This window comes from Chiloscyllium plagiosum, chromosome 3, assembly GCF_004010195.1.
Source record: "Chiloscyllium plagiosum isolate BGI_BamShark_2017 chromosome 3, ASM401019v2, whole genome shotgun sequence".
Lineage (NCBI taxonomy): Eukaryota > Metazoa > Chordata > Chondrichthyes > Orectolobiformes > Hemiscylliidae > Chiloscyllium > Chiloscyllium plagiosum.
The window spans coordinates 73,197,437-73,219,995 of record NC_057712.1 but is presented as its reverse complement, the minus strand read 5'-3'; the positions used below and the strand labels follow the sequence as shown (position 1 = coordinate 73,219,995).

The window sequence follows — 22,559 nt, the reverse complement described above, 5'->3', positions numbered from 1 at the left end:
GCAAATTGTTGTTTATATGTATAAATCCACTCTCCTGTTGATACTAATTCATATTCTAAGCCTCTAGGTATTGCAATACCAGGCAACATTACAATTTGTAGATGTTTAATTAGCCTTCATTTGTTCTGCTAAAGTGTTGGAACAGAAAATTGGTTATAATAGGTTTTCAATTAACAAACTTAGGCTAGTATAAAACAAGGCTTGGAATGGAATATCGGCCAAGATATTGCAGTAAAAATAATGGTGAGGCAGACAGTACTCCTTGTTATAAAGTAGGATTTTCAATAGTAAGTCTCTGTAACAAATCCAATTGAAGCATCCTTAACGAACGACAAAGTGCAATAAAGAATGCACTAATAGGAACAGAAGTGGGAGTAAGATTGAGAGAGAGAGAGAGAGACAAGCAACATAAAAAGGGAAAAAAAACTTATTAACTTTTATTTAAAAATTCTGATAATAACTAAAATTTTCAGGAATAACACAAGACACTTGCTCATTTTCACTGCCACAGAGCACAGCTTCACATTTGCACAGTTAAACCTGCATATCCAGGAAGTTGCTGTCCAAGTTGCCAGGCTTTTCATGAGAATTTCAGCTACGCCAGTATCTGACTAAGAGGCTTGGCAATTAGTTACATGGAATTCTGGATGGAAGTTTGCAGTACTTACACAATCATGTGAACTAGGAGCAGAAGTAGGCCATTCAGTCTGCTTTGCTATTCAGCAAAAGCTTGGAGGATCTGATTGTAACTACAAATCTGCATTCCTGCCTACTCTGATAAGCAAGGGAGTGAAACGGTAAAAAAATCTAACTCTCTACCTTTAATATATTAAAGGACTCTGTTTCCACTACATTTTCAGGAAAAGCATTCCAAAGACTCATAACCCTCAGAGAAAATAATTGTTCTCATTTGAGGAGGTGGATGAAAATTGATTTTTGAACAGTGGTCCTCCCTCCCCGTACTCGGTTCCCATGTAAGAAGAAACTTCCACTCCATATCGACCCTATTAAGACTACTCAGGATCATATCATTCAATCAAATCACATTTTACTTCCTAAATGCAAGCAGATTCAAGCCTAGTCTACACAACCTTGCTTCTCAAGACAAATCCTCCCTTTCAGGCATTAGACAACTTCGCTCAACTGACTCCAACATTTCTATCCTTCCATAAATCAGATGACAAAGGGTTTCTTCCGGGTGCTCCAATTTCCTCCCACAATCCAAAGATGAGAAGGCCAGGTAGACTGGCCATGTTAAATTGCTCATAGTATCCAGGGATGTATGGGCTAGGTGGATTAGCCATGAGAAATGCACTGTTACACGGTCTGGATGGAATAGTATTCAGAGAGTTGGTGTGGACTTGAAGGGCTAAATGGCCTACTTCCACACTTTACAGATTCATAGAATCACTACAACACTCAAAGTATTTGAAATGCAGCTTCACCTGTAAAACTGAAGCATAATCTCCCTACTTTTGGTTTCCATTCCTTTCACAATAGATGATAAAAGCTTTTATCATCACTTGCTGTCCTTGTAGACTAATTTTTCATGATTAATATCCAGGGGCACCTTGATGCCTCTGCATCTCATGGTTCTTTTCTAATTCTTCCTACCAAGATGGACAATGCAACACTTTTCCACATTGTACTCCATTTGCCAGATCTTTGCCCACTCACTTAACCTATCAAATTTCTTTGTGGTTCCTCATGTTCTCTTTGCAGGTACTATCTTTTTGTTACAAGCAAATTTAGTGACATTACCTTCTGTCCCATCTCAGTCATTTCTATAACTTGAAATATTTGATGCAGAGAAGTAGGCAGATTTTTAACCTTTCACTGATCTCCATGGTACAATACGGATTACATCTTGCCAATCTGAAAAAGACTCATTTATGCATACTTTTTGTTTCCTTTTAACTGGCCAATCTTCAATCCATGCCAAAACACCATGGTGTTTTATTTTCTGCAATAATCTTTGATGTGGCACTTTATCAAAAATTTCCTGCATATATAAGTACAGTATATCCGCCAGCTCCCATTTATCAAGAAAAAAAAGTTACTTTGTTACAAGACTCCAATAGATTGGTCAAACATTTTTTCCTCTTTCACAAAACAATGTTGACTCTACCTGATTACTTTGAACTGAAGTGCATTCCCACAACTTTTTAAATAATATCTTCTATTATCTTTCCTATGACAAATGTAGTTTGTAGCTTCCTGCTCTCTTTCTCACTACCTTTCTTCCTTAAATAATTACAGAAATTTTTACAAGGTTTTTTTAAATATTTGCATAGCTTTCCAATTTTATCCTCTTTATTAATTTTTTGATCATGCCTTTTATATTCCATCTAATTTTCCCATCTGCCATCTGTCATTGTACAATTAGATGCCCTTTCTTTGAATTTCATACTGTTTTTAACACTTCTAGTCAAGTGCAGATGGGGAGTCCATCCCTTGAAGTTTTCTGCTCATTGAAATATATGTATTCTGTATTTTTTAAAAATATCCCCTTGAAATATCTGCCATTTATCCCTGTAGACCTATTCTTTAACCTAAATTCCCAGTTCATTTTAACCTTCTGCTTTCAATCTCTCATAATTACCCTTAAAGTTTTAAAACATAATCTCGGACCAAATCCTCCTTCCCTCAACCTGAACGAACATTTTAATCATATTCTGGTTGCTGCTACCCAGCTGCACCTTAACTATGGGTTTATTATTAATCCGACATCATTACACTAATCAAGTATCAGCTACATTTGCCCATCAGATTTTTCTAGTCAATATGTAGATTAAGATTTCTCATGATTGTTGCCATGCCTTTCTGACGAGCTATCATTATTTCTTCTTGTGTCCCATCAGTACAGATTCCACTTTGTCTACTAATCGATGAGCGAGCTCACAAACTGTAACCCACATCTCTCACACCAGTCTGAGTCACATATTCACTACTCTGATCTTATCAGGCTTATGCCAATTTGCTCAGGTGACAAGGCAAAGATTATGATCTTTGAGTTTAACCTCTAGCTCAAAGTCTAAGCTGAATTTCAAACACTTGCAGCAGCCATACTTGCTCTAGGCCAAACTGGTGTCCAGGTACTCCCACCTGCTGCAACGGTGGCACATCACCAGTACCACCATCCTTAATGCATTTTAATTCATTATTTATATGTCACAATCACATATCTATGTTGCTTTTCATATATTGTTATTAATTTTACATTCAAATTGTATACTACATTGAACCTTTAGAATAGAGAAAGCCTTAACCACATAGAGATTCAGCTAACAGTCAGCTCCTTTCTCTGCAGTACAGCAATGACCAATTACAATCAGCTGCAAAGAATTAACCATGACAGACAAAAAGCAGGTTTTTTTCCATTCAATTAAATTTTTACAATTATTTTCAAATAACCCCTCTGCTACTGAAAATGAACAAGTGTGCAATTTCATTCAAACTTTAGCACTGCTGCCTCACAGCGCCAGAGACCCGGGTTCAATTCCCGTCTCAGGCGACTGACTGTGTGGAGTTTGCACGTTCTCCCCGTGTCTGCGTGGGTTTCCTCCGGGTGCTCTGGTTTCCTCCCACAGTCCAAAGATGTGCAGGTCAGGTGAATTGGCCATGCTAAATTGCCCGTAGTGTTAGGTAAGGGGTAGATGTAGGGGTATGGGTGGGTTGCGCTTCGGCGGGGCGGTGTGGACTTGTTGGGCCGAAGGGCCTGTTTCCACACTGTAAGTAATCTAACCTAATCTAATCTAATCTTTAATTATTATTGGATTATTTTATAATGAAAAAGGCAAATGTTACATTTTGTGTGTTTCTTCTATCTCTCTCTACCCTTCAACATCTTATCTTTCTTTTCATTTGTTTCACTTTCTGTACACTCTAACTTACACTTGCTAATTGAGACTGGTTCAGTAAGGATGTTTCAATTTGCTCAGTTATGGAGGCTTAGCGTAACTTACCCTATTCACATGGGTCCCAGATCCCCTATTTTCTTGCCTGTCCCAATTTTGTTAGAATTTGACATGACGTAATGCCATTCATTTAGCATAATTTTAAAAAAGTATTCATTTCTCTTGCATTGCCAGTTTCACGAGTCATACACTTTCTGAAAAGAATAGCACGGCCGGAGACCAAGAATCAAATTCAGTCTGCCAGCAGGGGAGCTTTCTGCTGGGACCACATAACAAAATTACTTTGATTCTGCTAATTAATTGTGTGTTTGTTTGTCCGAGTGTGTGTGCTCACAAAACACTTCACAAAAGTTCATTATGTCCAAATAAACATTAAGAGTTTGGAAAGGTAGCACAGAAAATAAACATCTTATTATAACCACGTAAAGACATCAGTCAAGCAATTTCAACAGCACATTTCACTTGAAAAACAGATGCTTGCTGATTAATGCATTCATTGATCTGAGCTCTCAGATGTGTGTGCATGATTAGGACAGTTAAGCAGATGAAGTGCTTGTTATTAATAAGTTAATTAATATTTATTAAAATAACTTCAGGGATAAGTAATATGATAGAATGTTAGGTTAGGTTTGGTTTGAAAGTGTGGTAATTCAACTTGAAGTCAGTGTATTTAATTTGAGCAACGGAAATTATGAAGTGATGAGCGGCGAATTAGCTGAGATGGATTGTGACAACACTTCGAAAGGTACAATAATATATAGGCAATAGACATGCTTTAAAGAAGTGTTGCATAGTTTACAGAAAATGTCCATTCCTTCAAAGTTCAATATTAACCCCCCCGCCACCCCAAAAAAAGCCAACTGTGGCTAATACAGGAAGGTAACGGTTGCATAAAATTTGAAGAAAAATCCGATAAACTTCACAGAAATAATGGTAAACTTATGGATTAGAAGGATTTTAGAAAACAGCAAAGGAGGACAAAGCAAACGAAAAAGGGAGAGAGTACAAAAAGAATGTAAACTAGAAAAACACAAAAAGCTTCAATAGTTACACAAACAGGAAACTTTTGACATAGACAAATTTGGATCAGTTACAGAAAGAGTGAGGAGAATTTATAATGAAGATAGAGAGATAGCAGAATATTTTGTGGTTGTACTTAGTTGTGGAAGATGCAAGAAATCTCCTAAATTAGATATCCAAGGGATTAAAAGAGAATGAAGGAATTCAAGGTTGTGTTGGGATCAATGAAGATTGTAAAGTTCTCAGGACATGATATCCAGAGTGTTGAAAGAGTCAGTGGATGCATTCGTGATTATCATCCAAAATTCTATAGTTTCTGAAACGGTCCCTCCAGATTGAAATGTAGCAAAAATCCCCCATTATTTAAGGGAGGGACAGACAAGAAGGTGAATTACAGACCTCTTGGAGCCTAGAACAATTCAGCACAGGAACAGGCCCGTCGGCCCATGTTGTGCTGAACATGACGCCAAATTCAATTAACTCCTTCTGCCTGCTCTTGGTCCATATATCCCTCCATTCCTTGCATATTCATGTGCTTATCTAAAAGCATCTTAAGCACCCTTATCATAGCGGCCTCCACCACTAGTCCTGGCAACATGTTCCAGATTCCTAGCACTCTGTGCAAAAAATTTTCCCTTCACATCTTGTGGTGGTGGAGGGTTGCTTTTCAGACTGGAAGCCTATGACCAGCAGTGTGCCACAAGAATCGGTGCTGGGTGCACTGCTTTTTGGCATTTATATAAATGATTTGAGTGTAAACATGGGTGGTATGGTTAGTAAATTTGCAGATGACACCAAAATTGGAGGTGTAGTAGACATCAAAGAAGGTTACCTTAGTGTATAACAGGATCTTGATCAGATGGGCCAATGGGCCAAGGAATGGCAGGTGGACTTTAATTTAGATAAATGTGAGGTGCTGCATTTTGGAAAGACAAATCGGACCAGGACTTATACACTTAATGGTAATGGTCCTGAGGAGTGCTGCCGAACAAAGAGACCTTGGAGTGCAGGTTCGTAGTTCCTTGTAAGTGGAGTCACAGGTAGATAGGATAGTGAAGAAGGTGTTTAGTACGCTTACCTTTTTTGGTCAGTGCATTGAGTATAGGAGTTGGGAGGTCAGGTTGCGGCTGTACAGGACATTGGTGAGACCACTTTTGGAAATCATGCAGTTATGGTCTCCCTGTTAGAGGAAGGATGTTGGGAAATTTGAAAGGGTTCAGAAAAGAGTTACAAAGACATTATCAGGATTGGAGGGTTTAGGAATAGGGAAAGGCTGATTATGCTGGGGCTATTTTCACTCGGGCATCTGAGGCTGAGGGGTGACCTTTTAGAGGTTTATGAAATCATTACGGGCTTGGATTGGGCAAATTGACAAGGTCTTTTCTCCAAAACTAGAGGGCATAGGTTTAAGGTGAGAGAGGAAAGATTTAAAAAGGGACCTAAGGGGCAACTTTTTCTCACAGAGGGTGGTGCATGTATGGAATGAGCTACCAAAGGAAGTGGTTGAGATTGGTAAAATTGAAACATTTAAAAGTTACCCGGATGGCTATATGAATAGGAAGGGTTTAAGAGGGATATGGGCCAAATGCTGGCAAATGGGACAAGAATTATTTAGGATGTCTGGTCAGCATGGACAAGTTGGACCAAAGGGTCTGTTTCTGTGCTGTATTGTCTCTATGACCCTAACGGACTATTTCCTCTGAACTTTCACCCTCTCACCTTAAATGCATGCCCCCTGGTATTAGGTGATCTCCCAAAGTGCAGCACCTCACATAGACCCAGATTAAACTTCAGTTGCTATTTCTCCACCCACATCTGCAACTGAACTATATCCCACTGTATCCTCTTGACAATCTTCTACAACATCTACAACTCCACTGATCTTTGTATCATCTGCAAATTTACTAACCCACTCATCTACATTTTCATCTGAATCATTTATACACATGACAAACAGCAGAGATCCCAATACGGAACACCACTAGTCATAGAACTCCAACCAGAAAACACCCTTCCACCACTACCCTCTGTCATCTATGGGAAAGCCAATTCTGAATCCGTGGCCAAGTCATCAAGGATACCATGCATCTTAATTTTCTGGATAACCTATCATGAGAGACCATGTTGGACGCCTTACTAAAATCCATGTGGACAACACCAACTCCTCTACCCTCATCGATCACCTTTTGTCACCTCCTCAAAAATTCAATCAAGTTAGTAAGACATGATCTGCCCTGCACAAAGCCATACTGTCTGTCCCTAGCTAGGCCATGCTTTTCCAAAGCCTTACAGCAATAGCTGGGAAATGCTAGAATCTTCTATAAGTGATGTGATAACTGGACATTTGGATAATATTGGTCTCATTGAGCATAGTCAGAGTGGATTTGTGAATGAGAAATTGTGTTTGATGAACTTACTGGAGCTTTCTGAGGTTGTTGCTAACATAATTGATAAAGGTGTGTCTATGGACATTATTTCCTTGGTTTTCTTGGAAGGATTTTGATAATGACCCTCATAGAAGAATAATTAGCAAAATTAAACTGTATCAGTAGGAGGCAATGTACTGGCATAGATTAAGATTATCTAACAGGAAAAAGAGAGAAAGAAGGAATAAACAGGTCATTTTCATTTTGGCAGGCTGTGACTAGTGAGTCACCACAAAGATCAATATTCGGGCCATAGCTGTTGATAATTTTAGGTCAATGATTCAAACATGTGGACCAAAAGTAATATTTCCAAGTTCACAGATGACACAAAATTATGTACAAATGTGTGTTGTTGTATTGATGTAAAGTGACTTCAATAGCATTTCGACACTTGGTGTTGAAAGAGCACAACAAATAGAACATAATGTGGAAAAATACGAGGTTAGGAGAAACAGATGTGTACAATAATTCTTTGATGGTAAAAGATCAGAAAGGGTACATATACAAAGAGATCCAGGTGTCTTCATCTGTAAGTTACTGAAGGCTAACATGCAGATATAGCAAGCTATTCGAAAGGCTTATGATACGTTATCCTTTTGTACAAGGTAATTTGACAGAGGAGTAGTGAACTCTTATCTCAATTAATTAGAACCTGGGCTCAGGCTTTACACAAATTACAGGTCTCCTTCACTTCAAAAAAATTACTTCCATTAAGGATGTGCATCAAAGATTCAAAGGAGTTGTTCCTAAAATGGTGGGATTGCCTTACAAAGAGGGATTGGAGAAACTAGGCTTGTAGTTGCTAGAGTTTTGAAGGATGAGAGGTGGTGATCTCACCAAAAATTACAAATTATATAAAAAGTGATAGATGATGCAGATGTAGATAAGATGTGCCTAGAAGTGGAGGACACAACTTCAGAAATAAGGGGGGGGCCTTAGGACTAAGATAAGAAGAATTTTTTTCCAACTCAGACAGTTGTGAATCTTCGGAAATCTCTAATCCAAGGGACTGTGAAAGCACAGTCATTGACTACGTTTGAATTAGACGTTGACAAATTTCTAAATACAAAGAGATAGAGATAGTACGTGAAAAAGACACTGATGTGGATGATTGGCTGTGATCAAACTGAATGGCAAAGCAGGCTTGGCAGGCAGAATGTCCTATAACTGCCCCTGTATTCATGAATGAGAATGGGAGTGGGAATTTCAAATCAGGCTCTGATTGCAGTTTTTAAAAGGCTTTGGAGTTGTTCCAACTCTGCAAAAATCCGGTCTAACATGAAGAAAATTAAATTTGACCCTCTGACTTAACTCCCAATAGTTACAAATATTTGATTTCATATTAAGGTTTAAAAATGACTGTAAAATACATATAAACCATTTTAATACAGTTTACACACCAAAATATTCATCAGCAAAAATTAAATGCCATATTTTTAATATTAACGTAATTTGAGATCACCTGTTCCTGAATTTTGATTTCTTGGTAGTCTTTACAACTGGCAGGAGAAGACATGGACCCAGACAGGGATGTAAATTTCACTGAGTTGCAACCTTCTGGGTTCGGGCAGGATGCAGGACGGCAGGTGGTGTAATACTGCTCAAAGTCTGCAGTCACTGTGAAGATGTGACGGCATTTGTTACACATATACTCATGCTCAAATTCCAACACCTTCACCATTCCAGTACGTATGACTGTCCCAATAACTGACAGGAAATGACCTACATCTCGGGTTTTTGGTATGCGATCTCTTGTCAGTTCTGGGCAAAGTGGCAATCCTGACAAATAAAGAAACAAATAACATTTGTGTTTTACTCAGAACATGAAATTTCAAATTCATCAATACTGATGATGCTTTGTCATTCTCTTTGAAAAAAAGAGGTTACATTTATAATGTGACCTTCTTGGTCATGGGACATCTCAAACTGTTTGAAAGAACTACTGTTGAAAAAGTGTAGTTACTGATGGAATATAGGAAAATGCACCAGCTGATTTGGTCCTTCATGAATGAGATAAATGACCAGAATTATAGTTTAACAATAAGTATGGACAAATTAGAAGAATTAATTTCCTGTGCTCTTTGACTAAGACCGCAAAATATTTCATGTCCAAGTGCAAGTGGACAGGATGTCCATTTGCAAATGCAAAAGGACTTATTCTGTTTCTGGTACAAGCTCTGAATCCTATACAGAAACTTGTACCAATACGGCAAGGAGCATGTGTTGGAATTAACATGTGCACACTGCCCTTCATATTGGATATCTGGTGCTGCTTAATGCTTAATGTGTGCCAATGAATTTCTAGACTGCAGCTCTGCTCAAAATCACTTGTCACAACTAGGTGCAAATTTGAGCCAGTGCAGACTAAACAAAAAAAAACTAGAAGGACACCAAAACTATACTCAGTCTGGTCCCCTGTCCTCTATCTTGTCACAACATAACTCTGACAGATGATGGTTGACAGACTCCATGGGTGCTACAGAATCACCACCCCCTTGGCATGTTCAGAAGCTCAGAGGCATTTAATCAGGTAGGAGGATGGAGGATGTGAACTGGGTCCATTCTTGCCTCTGCCCTGATTAAGTCTGAAGTGAAAAGCCCTATGGATAGTCATTTTGCCCCGTCACTAATATTTCAAAACATTTCAAAAACATGTTGAAATATTTTGAAAAGGAGCACTAGGGTCTCTCCAGGAGGCTGGGAGACCCCAGATATCATCTTCTGTTCCCAATAATGAGAAGAAAGAGAAGCAATAACTATCAACAGGCAATTATCATACTGCTACAAATTTCAGGTTGCTAAGGATGTTATAGTTCAGTATTCACCCTGACCTGAAATTCGCACGTGAAGTTTTTGTTTCATCACCAAATTGTGTGGCTCCGGATATGACTGCAGAATTGTCATGGTTGCTCTGTGCAGTGCATTGTCAAATATTGGAAACAGTTCATTTGGAAATGCATTTAAGTATTCACCAATTTCCATATTGATTTCAAACAGTGTCAGTGCATTCACAATTACTGGATAGTGAGCACCAGTATCTGGCTCTTGTAGAATATGGATGATATCATTTTCATGGAGTTCTACAACATAAGATTCAAATACTTGTCCAATTAAGGCAACTTGTTCTGGATTCAGATGCATCCTTCCTGTTGTAAAACAAAAAATACATGGAATTATGTGACAAAAGGATAACAAACATTGTTGGCAAATCAGTGCTTTTGGGAATGGATAATGTGAAAGTAGCACTTGCCCTTAAAGAAAAGGAAGATTTTAAAAACTGTATGACTGGAACAATGCGTAACTTAAATTTAAAAGTTATTGATATTTCAAGACTAACTTAATGAAATTATATTGAATTTGATCATGGAGTGTCATGAATACATTTAGCAATAATCCTTACAAATAGAGTGGCAAAATTCCTGGTTCCATCACCCACATCAACCCTCCATCCTCTCTCTCCAACAATAGGTTAAAATGAGCTGTTATATGTTTCTACAGGTCAAAGTCCAACTAAACTAAAATGCGATCATTCAAACATTTCAAAGCAGTTCAGAACTGTTTCTTTGTAACTGTGAATATATTGCTCGGCTATAAAAGTAGCACTCAGTTTAAAAAGGCAGTTGTAGAGCACACTTTGTCCACTGAATTATATGTAAATTCAGTGTCAGTTCTGTTCTTGGCATAGAAGTGTGCGCCGGCCTTGTGTGACAAACCATGAATGCATGGTTCACTGTGTTCTCTATGTATGTGCAGAAATAATTGAAGGTTGTAGGACAGATCAACAGCACAGGCTAACAAAACACACTGTTTACTAAGTTTTACTAATAGGAGCATTAGTACAAGAGCAAGGGGTTACATTGAACTTGTACAAGACATTAATTCAGCTTCAGCTAGAATATTGCATCCACCTCTAAGAGTTGCACTTACAGAATGATGTGAAGGCATTAGAAAGAGTGCAGAAGAAATTCACATGAGTGATTCCAAGGATGAGGAGCTTTGATTATGAAGACAGACTGGAGAAGTTGGGACTGTTTTCCTTGGCAAAGAGAAGGCAAAGAGGAAATCTGGTAGAGATATTCAAAATCATGAGTAATCCAGATAGAACAGAGAGAGAGAAACTGTTCCCTAGTGGAATTTTCAAGGATAAGAGGGCACAAATTTATAGAAACTGACAAAAGCTGCTAAAATGATATGAAGAAAAACCTCTTATCGCTGTGGTTAGCACCTAAAAATATGGTGGAGGCAGATTCAATCTAAGCATTCAAAAAGGAATTAGATGGTTATTTTTAAAGGGATGATATGCTGAGTAATTAGATTAGATTAGATTTTAGATTACTTAGTGTGGAAACAGGCCATTCGTCACAACAAGTCCACACCGACTTACCGAAGCGCAACCCACCCAGACCCATTCCCCTATATTTACCCCTTCACCTAACACTACGGGCAATTTAGCATGGCCAATTCACCTAACCTGCACATTTTTTGGACTGTGGGAGGAAACCCACTCAGTCACGGGGAGAATGCGCAAACTCCACAGTCAGTCGCCTGAGATGGGATTTGAACCCGGGTCTCTGGCACTGTGAGGCAACAGTGCTAACCACTGTGCCACCCACTTAAAAGCATGCTTGTCCGGGATTTGAACCCAGGATCTCTCATAAGTCTGCGTAGAAGAAGACCCAAAGCAGGAATCATACCCCTAGACCAACGAGCTACAAAATAGAATCAGATTAGATTCCCTACAGTGCGGAAACAGGCCCTTTGGCCCAACAAGTCCACACCGACCCTCCGAAGAGCAACCCAGCCCCATTCCCCAACACCTAACACTATGGCCAACTTAGCATGGCCAATTCACCTAACCTGCACATCTTTGTGATTGTGAGGGGAAGCCGGAGCACCTGGAGGAAACCCATGCAGAAACGGGGAGAATGTGCAAACTCCACACAGATAGTTGCCCCAGGTGAGAATTGAACCTGGGTCTCTGGTGCTGTGAGGCAGCAGTGCTAACCACTGAGCCACCATGTCTCCTAACAGGGAGATGGTGGGAGAATCACACTATTCACTCATCTGAAAAATGAGTGCAAAACTGTTAATGCAAACTTGCGGACCGTCCTGGTTATCTGCTCTAGAAAACACGTTAATAAACTGGAAGGGTGAAAAAATGATTTACATGAATGTTGTTGGGACTGGAGGGTTTGAGTTATAAAGGTGGTAAAAACAATGACTGCAGATGCTGGAAACCAGATTCTGGATTAGTGGTGCTGGAAGAGCACAGCAGTTCAGGCAGCATCCAAGGAGCTTCGAAGGAGAGGCTGGTACTTTTTTCCCTAGACTATGCCGAGGTGTAACCTTATAGAAGTTTATAAATCCCGGTGCAGAGAGAAGGTGAATACCCATAATCTTTTCCTCAGGATGGGGGGGGGGGGGGGGGGAAGCAAAATTAGAAGGCATACCAGTAGGTTTGAGAGCAGAAAGATTTAAAAGGGACTGGAGGAGTAAGTGTTTCACAGAGCAGCTGTCAGAGGAAGTGGCAGAGGTCATTTAGACGGGTAGATGGATAGGAAGGGTTTAGAGGGATGTGGACCAAACGCAGGGGACTAGTTCAGCTTAGGAAACCTGGTCGACATGGACGAGTTGGGCCGAAGGGCCTGTTTCCCTGCTGTATAACTCTGTACAGTAATGGCCTCTGCGTTGTTATATGATATGTAATTTTGTGAAAAAATCCACTGTTTTACCCGTCCTTCCTCACAGTTTGTATGAATACTACAACTACCTTCTGTCTTATCTTCCCTATACCTTCATTGCTCCAATTCCAACCTTTACTGTATTACTGTCTCCCCATTAACAGCATATTATTCGCCGTGAACTCCTTCTGAAATATTCGTCCCTCCAAATCACGCTCCACTTTAAAAAAAATATTTCTACAAAAAAAATCGTTTTGGTCCTCTGAAGCCTTGCTAGTGCATTTTTTCCATTTCCCTCTATAAAACAGTGCAAGTTGGCGTATTTGACGATGCAACACAGCCGCAAGTTGTTGCTTTATCGTGTGCAGATTCCAAAACAGTCAGGACTCGTTTGCACGCAGCAGTTACTCACATTTCTATGTGCAATTTCGATTTTCTTCATTAGATTTGTGGTTGGAATCCAATCATTTAAGCATGTGCCCAGTAATGCGACGTCAGTGCTGGTTCACTACAATAAAGTAAACCCTTCAAGGACTCTGGTGAAAAAGATGATTGCAAGCACAGACTGCAGAGGTTACCACCTGCTGCTGCTCCCTGAAACTGACAGCGACCAGGAGGAACAGCCTGCAACCCCCTTCCCCATTGACATCATCGGGAGGGCAACCCAGGGCTCGAGATACACGATGACGCAACAATGAGGGGAGCCCCGGTGACGTCACAATCTCGGGAACCCCGTCCCATTCACGCAAAGGAGGACCGTGGAAGCAGATACAATATCCCGCAGGAGCCCAGTGAATGAATGAATGAACAGAAGGTATCTGAACATTACCTGGAGCGCTCACCCAACTACAGCCGCTGAATCCCCCACTGCCATTCACATCTCCCGCCAGCCACTCCACCACCAAGAAACACAGGAAACAGGGTCATCTATTATTGTGGGTTCCCCTTAGATTTTATTTTAGCAGCTCTTCAATCATTCCTGCTGAAGTGCCATATAATCCATTATAATTTACTGACGTGACAATATTCTGCAGTGAATACTGTGCAGGAATGTGATACAGAAGAAATGAAGCACGCAATTACACCCCTCTGACAATTCAATAGTAGGTTCCCGGCGAAGAGGTTTCGGCGCGCGTTCATTGCGATTTCAGTTTCGTTTTTACGTAAAAAAAGAAAAATACCATTTTAACTATCCTGACTGGCCGGTGTGGTTGCAAACATGTGCATTTTGAATTTTAAAGTGCATTTTGTGTTGGAATGTGAATGTTCAGACACAAAACGAGAGCATGAATCGGATAAAGAAAGGTTGTTTTGCTTTCCACACGCCTTCAGCTTTAGGACGTTGATGTCGTTCTGCGCGCCTTCCGTCGTGTAGGGCGATTGATGAATAGGCGAGCGATGTTTTTAAAATGCGAACTTCCGCACGGGTGTGTTGGCTATTACGCGCCTCCCTGGCTGGTGCTGGGTGTCGCTGTACACGGAGGAATGCGGGCTTACACTGAGAGAGTCTGCTCGTCGACATCACATGGTCAGTAAGATCGCGCGGTATGTTGTCGTTTCCGCAATGTACACTCCTCTGTAATGTTCATTCTTGTTTTTTGCAAATCCTGCTGTGTTTTCCGTAAATATGGGAGGGCACAGTAACAAGAATGTGTACAGGAAGCGGCCAGGTGAAAAAATCGCGGGTGGTGACCGTAAAAGACAGGCTATAACACTTGAGGTGAAGCTAGATGTCATCAAGCGTTTTGAGCGCAATGAAAGGACATGTGATATTGTTCGTGCAACAGGAATAAAGGAGTCTACCTTACGCACCATTAGAGACAATGCAGAAAGAATTAAAGCCAGCTGCATTGCTGGAACAAGCCTGAGTGCTAGCAAATCTGTGAGGTCACGGCCAAGGGAACTTGAGGTGATGGAGAGGCATCTAAGCGTGTGGATAGAAGACCAAGCGAAAAAGCGATGTGGGACCAGCTTTCTCACCATAAAACAGAAAGCCTTATCAATTTATGAGGAACTCAGGAAAAAAGCTGAAAATCCTGCGGACGTGCCTGCCTTCAGTGCTAGTAGTGGCTGGTTTGCTGGATTTAAGAACCGCTATGCTTTTCATAACGTAAAGTTATGTGGCGACGCTGCCAGTGCAGGCGAGGAATGTGTGATGACATTTCTTCCCATGGTGAAAAAATTGATTGAGGAAGAAGGCTATAACTTCGATCAAATTTTCAATTTGGACGAGACACGTTTATGTAGGAAACGAATGCCATCAGGAACCTATGTTTCTAAGAATGTAGCACATGCTCCAGATGCTAAGGTTGCAAAGGATCGCATGACTGTGCTTTTGGGTGCCAATGCTAGTGGAGACTTAAAGCTCAAGCCTGTGATGGTGTACCACTCTGCCAAACCACGAGCCTTGAAAAGTTACCTTAAGTCTACTCTCAATGAAGTCCAGGATGCAGCACCACGAGAGCTTTCCACTTCTCTTTTGTCTTCTATCTTGAAGGAAGTGGAGAAACAGTTGCAGCTTTTAGAAGACAATGATTACAATGCAGAACGCAGCAGGATAGCAGTTGGTGGCATAAGATCTTATTTGGCACCCTATGAACAGCTTCTTCACGAAAGAAGAAAGATGGTAAAGCAGCAAAAACTAGACACTTCTTTTCTGCTAACCCCCAAGAAAGAGTTGGAGGACAGTGAACCACAGCCATCCACTTCTGGGCGAAGTATTTTTCATCCTGACCCTGTACTCATAACTACACTTAAAAGTGATGATGATGAGCCTCAGTCCTTGTCTTAATACTGTAATTCAGCAAACACGATAACCCCATAAAGTTTTCCTTTTCAGTTTTTTTTCAGAGTATGGTGTTAAATTTACTGTATTATTTCATTAAAATATGTGAATTTAATGTTCACTTAGACTTTGCTATCCCTTGTGTTAGGTTAGTTACTATATTTGTTTTGATTTTGAGTGGTATTTTGGTGGTCTGCCCCTAACCTTATTTTTCCTTATAGGCTCTGTTATTTCTATTATGTGATTTTCTGTGGCACAAGGTCACACGCGAATGCAACTATTGCATTATAGCAGAACCGACTGTATCGGTCATAGCTAATAAAAGGCTTCTGAAGGATAGTCAGTGTTGTAGAAAATACAGTCAACAAATTGCAACTATGAAAAAATCTGCTTTATTGCTCTTCCTGGGATATATAGTCCAAGGGGAAGGCCTTCAAATTAGTGCATCAACATCTTTAATGGTCATAAGAAAAACAACTCTTTTGACACTGCAGCATTCAATTTCTCTTTAACTCTCATTTGCAAATTCCTTTGTGGTCTTGCCCCTCCCTCCGTTGTCACAACTTGCCTCACCTTTTCTGTATTCCCATCTTTATTGTTCCACTATTGGTAGCTATACCTCCAGGTGCTGTAACACCATACCCTAATTCCCTCCCTGCACCTGTCTAACTCTCTGCCTCTTTTTCCCCATTTGAAGACATTCCTTAAAATCTAACTTTTTGACCAAACATCTGACCATCTGAATATGTGGTTTGATGTCATATTTTGTTTTGCAGAGCTCTTGTGTAGCACTTTCCATTATAGAGTCAGAGATGCACAGCATGGAAACCGATCCTTCGGTCCAACCCATCCATGCCGACCAAATATCCCAACCCAATCCAGTCCCACCTGCCAGCACCCGGCCCATATCCCTCCCCATATCCCTCCAAACCCTTCCTATTCATATACCCATCCAGATGCCTTTTGAATGTTGCAATTATACTAGCCTCCACCACTTTCTCTGGCAGCTCATTCCATACATGCACCACCCTCTGCGTGAAAAAAATTGCTCCTTCAGTCTCTTTTATATCTTTCCCCTCTCACCCTAAACCTATGGCCTCTAGTTCTGTTTTTTGTTAAAATACATTCATGCATGGGGCATGGGCATTGCTGGCCAGGATTGCATTTATTGCACCTCCCCAGTTGCCCAGAAAATAGTTAAGAGTCAAACAGATTGATCTGGAGTTACATGTGGGCTAGATCAGGTAAGGGTGGCAGATGTCCATCTCTAAAACACATTAGAAGTGTTTTTTTAAATGACATCTAATGCTTTTTATTGAATTAAAATTCCACTATCTGCCATGTTGGGATTCAAGTCCATGTCCCCAGACATTAATCTGGGGTTTAGATCACTAGTCCAGTGGTCACTATGTCACTGCCTCCCCTATAAGAGATCCAGAAATATAAACCATTGCTGTGCACATTGCCAGTTAGTTCAATATTTGTTGCCCTTCCTTAACTGTTCTTGAAGGTGATGATGAGCTGCTTTCTGAAACTGGTGCAATCCTTGTGAGGTAGGTACACCCACTCTAATCTTTGGAAGGGCGATCTGGGATTTTCACTAAACATTTAGTGAAAGAATAATCCGATAGTTCACTCACTCTCAGCCTACCTGGATGCTCACTGTTACATTGTCTTGCATTGCTTTCTCTTACCTTTTAAGAAGCTTTACCCTTAGGCCAGGCTCAAATTACTTTGGTCTTGCCATACCATTTAGCACATGCACAAAGCTAGGAAGCTTGCATAGTAGTTAGCAGGCCTCAGTCAACTCAGGGGGCCTACCCTTCACTCAGGGATTCCCTGCAGACTAAATCAAGGGCGGACTATGATACTAAGTCTAGGCTGGTTTGAGGTCGTTAAAGTCTGGATCCTCTCGTAAGGCTGAGGAGCTGAATGTTGGGCAGCCCAGCAACCATCTTTCTGCTCTATTTTGGGTTGTTTTTCTCATGGATTGAGAAAGAGGCCAGTATTATAGGAAATGAGAGTAGTTGTCTCAGCTATTACTTTTGGTGCAGGTGGGAGGTGTCCTGAGCAGCACAGAGGGCCTTCAAGATTAGTGGTTTTGAGGATTGGGCTGTAGAGAGTAGGGAATAATGTGAATGGTAGATTAATAGTCTTAGATACAGTTGGATACAGTAACAGAGTGAATATGAGGTAGCCGGAGAGAAGAGAGACCCAGCAGAGTGGAAAATAGTCTCAGAGTCTAACAGCATGTAGATAGGCCCTTCGGCCCAAACTGGCCCATGCCGACCAAAACGTCCATCCACACTAACTCCATTTCCCTGCACTTGGCCAATATACTTTTTTTTAGATTAGATTACTTAGTGTGGAAACAGGCCCTTCGGCCAAACAAGTCCACACCGACCCTTCGAATAGCAACCCACCCAGACCCATTCCCCTACATTTACCCCTTCACCTAACGCTACTGGCAATTTAGCATGGCAATTCACCTAACCTGCACATCTTTAGACTGTGGGACGAAACCAGAGCACCCGGAGGTAACCCACGCAGACACTGGAAGAACGTGCTAACTCCACACAGACAGTTGCCTGAGGTGGGAATTGAACCCGGGTCTCTGATGCTGTGAGGCAGGAGTGCTAACCACCGTGCCGCCCACGGTAAACCTGTCCTATCGATATATTTGTCCAAATGCCTTTTAAATGTTGTTAATGTACCTGCCTCAACCACTTCTGAGGAGCTCATTCCATGCTCTTTTAAAAAAAAGTTGCCCCTCAAGTTCCATTTTATTCTTTCTTCCTAACCTTAAACTGATGCCCTCTTGTCCTCGAATCCCCAATCCTGGGAATAAGATTAGAGCATTCACCCTATCCACATCTCACGATCTTATACACCTCTACAAGATCTCCCTCAGTGTCCTATGCTCGAAGGGAAAAAGAAGTCCTATCTTGTCTGACCTCTTCCTATAGCTCACACCCTTGAGTCCTGGCAACATTCTTGTAAATTTCTTCTGCACTTTATCCTCCTTATAAACAAGGTGACCAAAACTGAACAAAATACTCCAAGTGCGGCCTCACCAACATCCTGTATAACTGCAACATAACAACTTCCCAACTTCAATACTCATTGCCTTAACTGATGAAGGCTAGTGTGCCAAAAGCCACCTTCACTGCCCTATCTACCTGTGACTCCACTTTCAGAGAATTGTGCATCTGAACTCCAAAGTCCCTCTGTTTCACTACACTCCTTAAGGCCCTACCATTCGCCATGAAATTCCTACCCTGATTTGACTTTCCAAAATGCAAGATGACACACTTATCTATATTAAACTCCATTTGCCATTTCTCAGTCCACTTTCCCAGCTGATCAAGGTCCTGCTGCAATTTCTGATAACCTTCCTCACTGTCCATGATACCTCCTATTTTAGTGTCTTCTGCAAACTTACTAATCTTACCTTCCACATTCTCATTCAAATCATAGATACAGATAACGAACAGCAATGGCCCCAGCACTGACTCTGAGGCACTCCACTAGTCACAGGCCTTCAGTCTGACATTCAACTTCTTCCAATAGTACTGGGCATTCCTCCAGATGACCGAGACTACTTTAACCTCTGTGACACCCTCAGACCAAGCTGACATGGTGTAGAGTCGTGCCATCTGCTGCTGGTGCTAGAAGTCTGGTGTCAGCACCACCCTGTCCTGCAGGACTTCCAAGTGAGGCATCGTTCTTCTGTTGAATTCAATCCGTTCTCCCCCTGTCTTCCAGGTCCTTCCATGAACTTTGAGAGCATGTCCAGACCGACAGTGGTCAGCTGGGTGTACAAGAGACTTTTTCAAGATGGCATGGTCACAACGGAGGCTGGTCTTCCAGTATTGCTGAGTATCCCAGTAGTTGTTTGGGCATAACACTATGTGGTAAGATGGGGTGGAAATCCGATGTGAGAAATGCAACAGGTGCACGGCGTGCAAATTATGAGAGGAGTTTGATAAGATATGACATCATAATTCAATAGGCCTCGCAATGAGAAGTACTCCAAACAACTCAATGCAAATTGGACTTAGCCAGAAACATTCTTGGAAATTTACTACCAAATAATTTCCATAGATCGTTATTGATAGGCGTTGATATCAGTTACTGTACATGGAATGAAAAATACTTTTCTTTATGATATATATATATATGTATTTGTCATTAATTTGGCCTTCTAAAAGCTAACAATAAACAAAACGCTAGAATGAATAAGAACTTTTAAACATTTGGAGAACTATCATTGTACAGAACATGCTTTAGCATTAATCCATTGGAACGAAAAAGACCCAAGTTAAATGGCCATCTAAATATTATTGAAGTTTAAAGTTAGAGGAATTGTTGTGCAATGTATATCTCAAACCATTTTAATTGTTTAAAGTTAGACTTCACTTGTCATTTAAAACATAGAGACCATGGGGAAGGAGGCCACCATTTTGTCAAAACTGAAAAGATCCTTTTTCTCACCCTTCTATTTTCAGGACCTGAGTTTGCAATCTGTCTAATCCATCCAAACTGCAAATCTGGAACAATCTTGATGAGCAACATGAAAACTCTTAAGGGATGAACTCACTCTCACCCACTGGCTAGGCAACTTTGCAGGGAACTCCTACCAGTTTTGTGGAGAAGGCTCAACAGAATCACTTGAAATCTCGGCAACGAAGTAGCTGCCATTCAGCTTCCTCCATGACGGAGGACCTGGGATGCAGCAGTCAGAGGTTGCCGGTAACTCATTATCACCAGTGGGAGCAATGCTTGCTTGCTTCAATCCACTCACCAAAGGTCTAGAAATTGAGTGGAGAGGTGATGATACTCTGGTCTACCAGCTGGACAGCCAGTGAGACCTCCATGTCATTTTTTTGCAAAGAATTGTTCCACTCAGCTGTTGACATCCACGGGTCTTCCCAAGGATCATGTGGGTGGAGGTCCTAGCCATCAAGAGTTGCCGAGCAATCGGAGGTTAACAAGGGCAGTGTTGTGGCTCTCAGATGGCATCTCCATTCCTTTGAGTGAGGTCTTCATACCTACTGGCTGCCTGCAAACAAACCTGCTCTTGTCATGCTCTTCATAGTCACCCACCCATTTACCACTGACTATATACCAGCAGAGTCCACACAGTGCCCTTCAATGAGCATCAAGTGGGACACAATTAGGAGAGGGGCAAGAAGGCAGTTCATGGGTTTCCGTGTCCTAGATAATCAGGCTTGGGCTGGAAGGTGGTGATTTCACCAATGGCTGCTCTCTGTCCTGATTAAATCCCCTTGTCACCTAACTCGCCATGGAGGAGAGCCCAACCTGGGATGCATACCAAATTGAGCAAGGGTCAGGTTGGTATCATGGGTTAGGGGCTGCAGGCTTTCAGATGCCCCCACATCCTTTGCTTCCCATTTCCCATTGCAAAAAACCCATGAGGGTGATTCTCCTCTACCCCACCCTCACCCCAACCCTGACAGGCTGTTGGTAAACCCAGTAGGATATTTTTGTATTGCCTGAGGTCACAGAAAAGCCATGTGGCCATCAATAAATTCCTGAGCAGTACTGACTGGCAATGACTTTGGGGAGAACGGATGTCAATTTGCTCATTAATGAACTAATAGATAATCCACTACTAATGGCCAGGAATCTCCCATCAGACCCTTCCATATGGGTGGCACGGTGGCACAGTGGTTAGCACTGCTGCATCACAGCGCCAGTAGACCTGGGTTCAATTCCCGCCTCAGACGACTCTCTGTGAGGAGTTTGCACATTCTCCCAGTGTCTGCGTGGGTTTCCTCCGGGTGCTCCAGTTTCCTCCCACAATCCAAAAATGTGCAGGTTAGGTGAATTGGCCATGCTAAATTGCCCGTAGTGTTAGGTGAAGGGGTAAATGTAGGAGAATGGGTCTGGGTGGGTTACGCGTCGGCGGGTCGGTGTGAACTTGTTGGGCCGAAGGGCCTGTTTCCACACTGTAAGTAATCTAATCTAAAAAAATTAGTGTGGACTGATAAAATTACAAACAGGAGTGTCAGACATCTTTTTCACTCCAAGGGAGATGGATCAGTATCAAGGACTCTGCACATGTAAATAAATGGTGATTGGGTGACAGGATACCGGCCTCTGGAATTATTTCAGAAAACAGACGAGATTAAATGACAAGAGTTGATGTGCAAACAAATTGAAAAATTATGAACAGCTGCTATACGAAAGCAAAGAGAAATATAGGACAGTAAAATAAAAACTTGCAAAGGTAAAGGAAGTAAAATTGGGACAGAACTTTTCTTAGGAGGTTTTGCCAACATTGGGAGACAATATGTTTCCCCCCACCCCCAGGGCTCCCCGATTCAGTTGGTTCAGCTGCCATGGTTTCCACCATGATGGGTTGCAATAAATCCAACCCCTCCTGATTTACTGAAGTGAATAATGTCAACCCTGGGTTCACTGCTGACAGCAAGTTAAAGAAACTTAAAACCTTCAGTAAAAATACTTCAGCTCTGTCTTCACCTTTTCTCAACCAAAGATGCCCACAAGTCCATCTCATTTCCTGCAGTTTTGTTTTCACCCTCTTCCCCTCTCTCCCAGACAAGGATTTGGTTCCTCTTGCCCTCACTTAGTATCTAACCAGGCTGTTTATTCAGTGGATCATTTTCTGCCATTTCTGTTACCTGGAGCATATTTCCACTGCCGAATGCATTTTCTCAGCTCTCTTAACATCTCAAAAATCCAT

At 41.4% G+C, this 22,559-nt stretch overlaps 1 protein-coding gene across 4 annotated transcripts in view; it reads right to left on the bottom strand.

The window, feature by feature from the left end:
* The window catches only part of mcm9 (minichromosome maintenance 9 homologous recombination repair factor), a 56,040-nt gene extending 41,565 nt beyond the window's left edge, over positions 1-14,475 (bottom strand). Inside the window, exons 1-3 of one of the 4 annotated variants that reach the window (XM_043684404.1) lie at positions 14,226-14,475; positions 10,195-10,509; positions 8,826-9,142 (exon numbers count right to left, since the gene is read on the bottom strand). In XM_043684404.1, the coding sequence (XP_043540339.1) occupies positions 8,826-9,142; positions 10,195-10,504 (627 nt within the window). In that variant the 5' untranslated portion in view covers positions 10,505-10,509; positions 14,226-14,475. Of the gene's footprint in view, positions 1-8,825; positions 9,143-10,194; positions 10,510-13,456; positions 13,654-13,873; positions 13,905-14,225 lie in introns of those variants that run through there. The other 3 variants (XM_043684399.1, XM_043684394.1, XM_043684409.1) reach the window with 3 other exon arrangements.
* Positions 14,476-22,559: the final 8,084 nt, after the last annotated feature.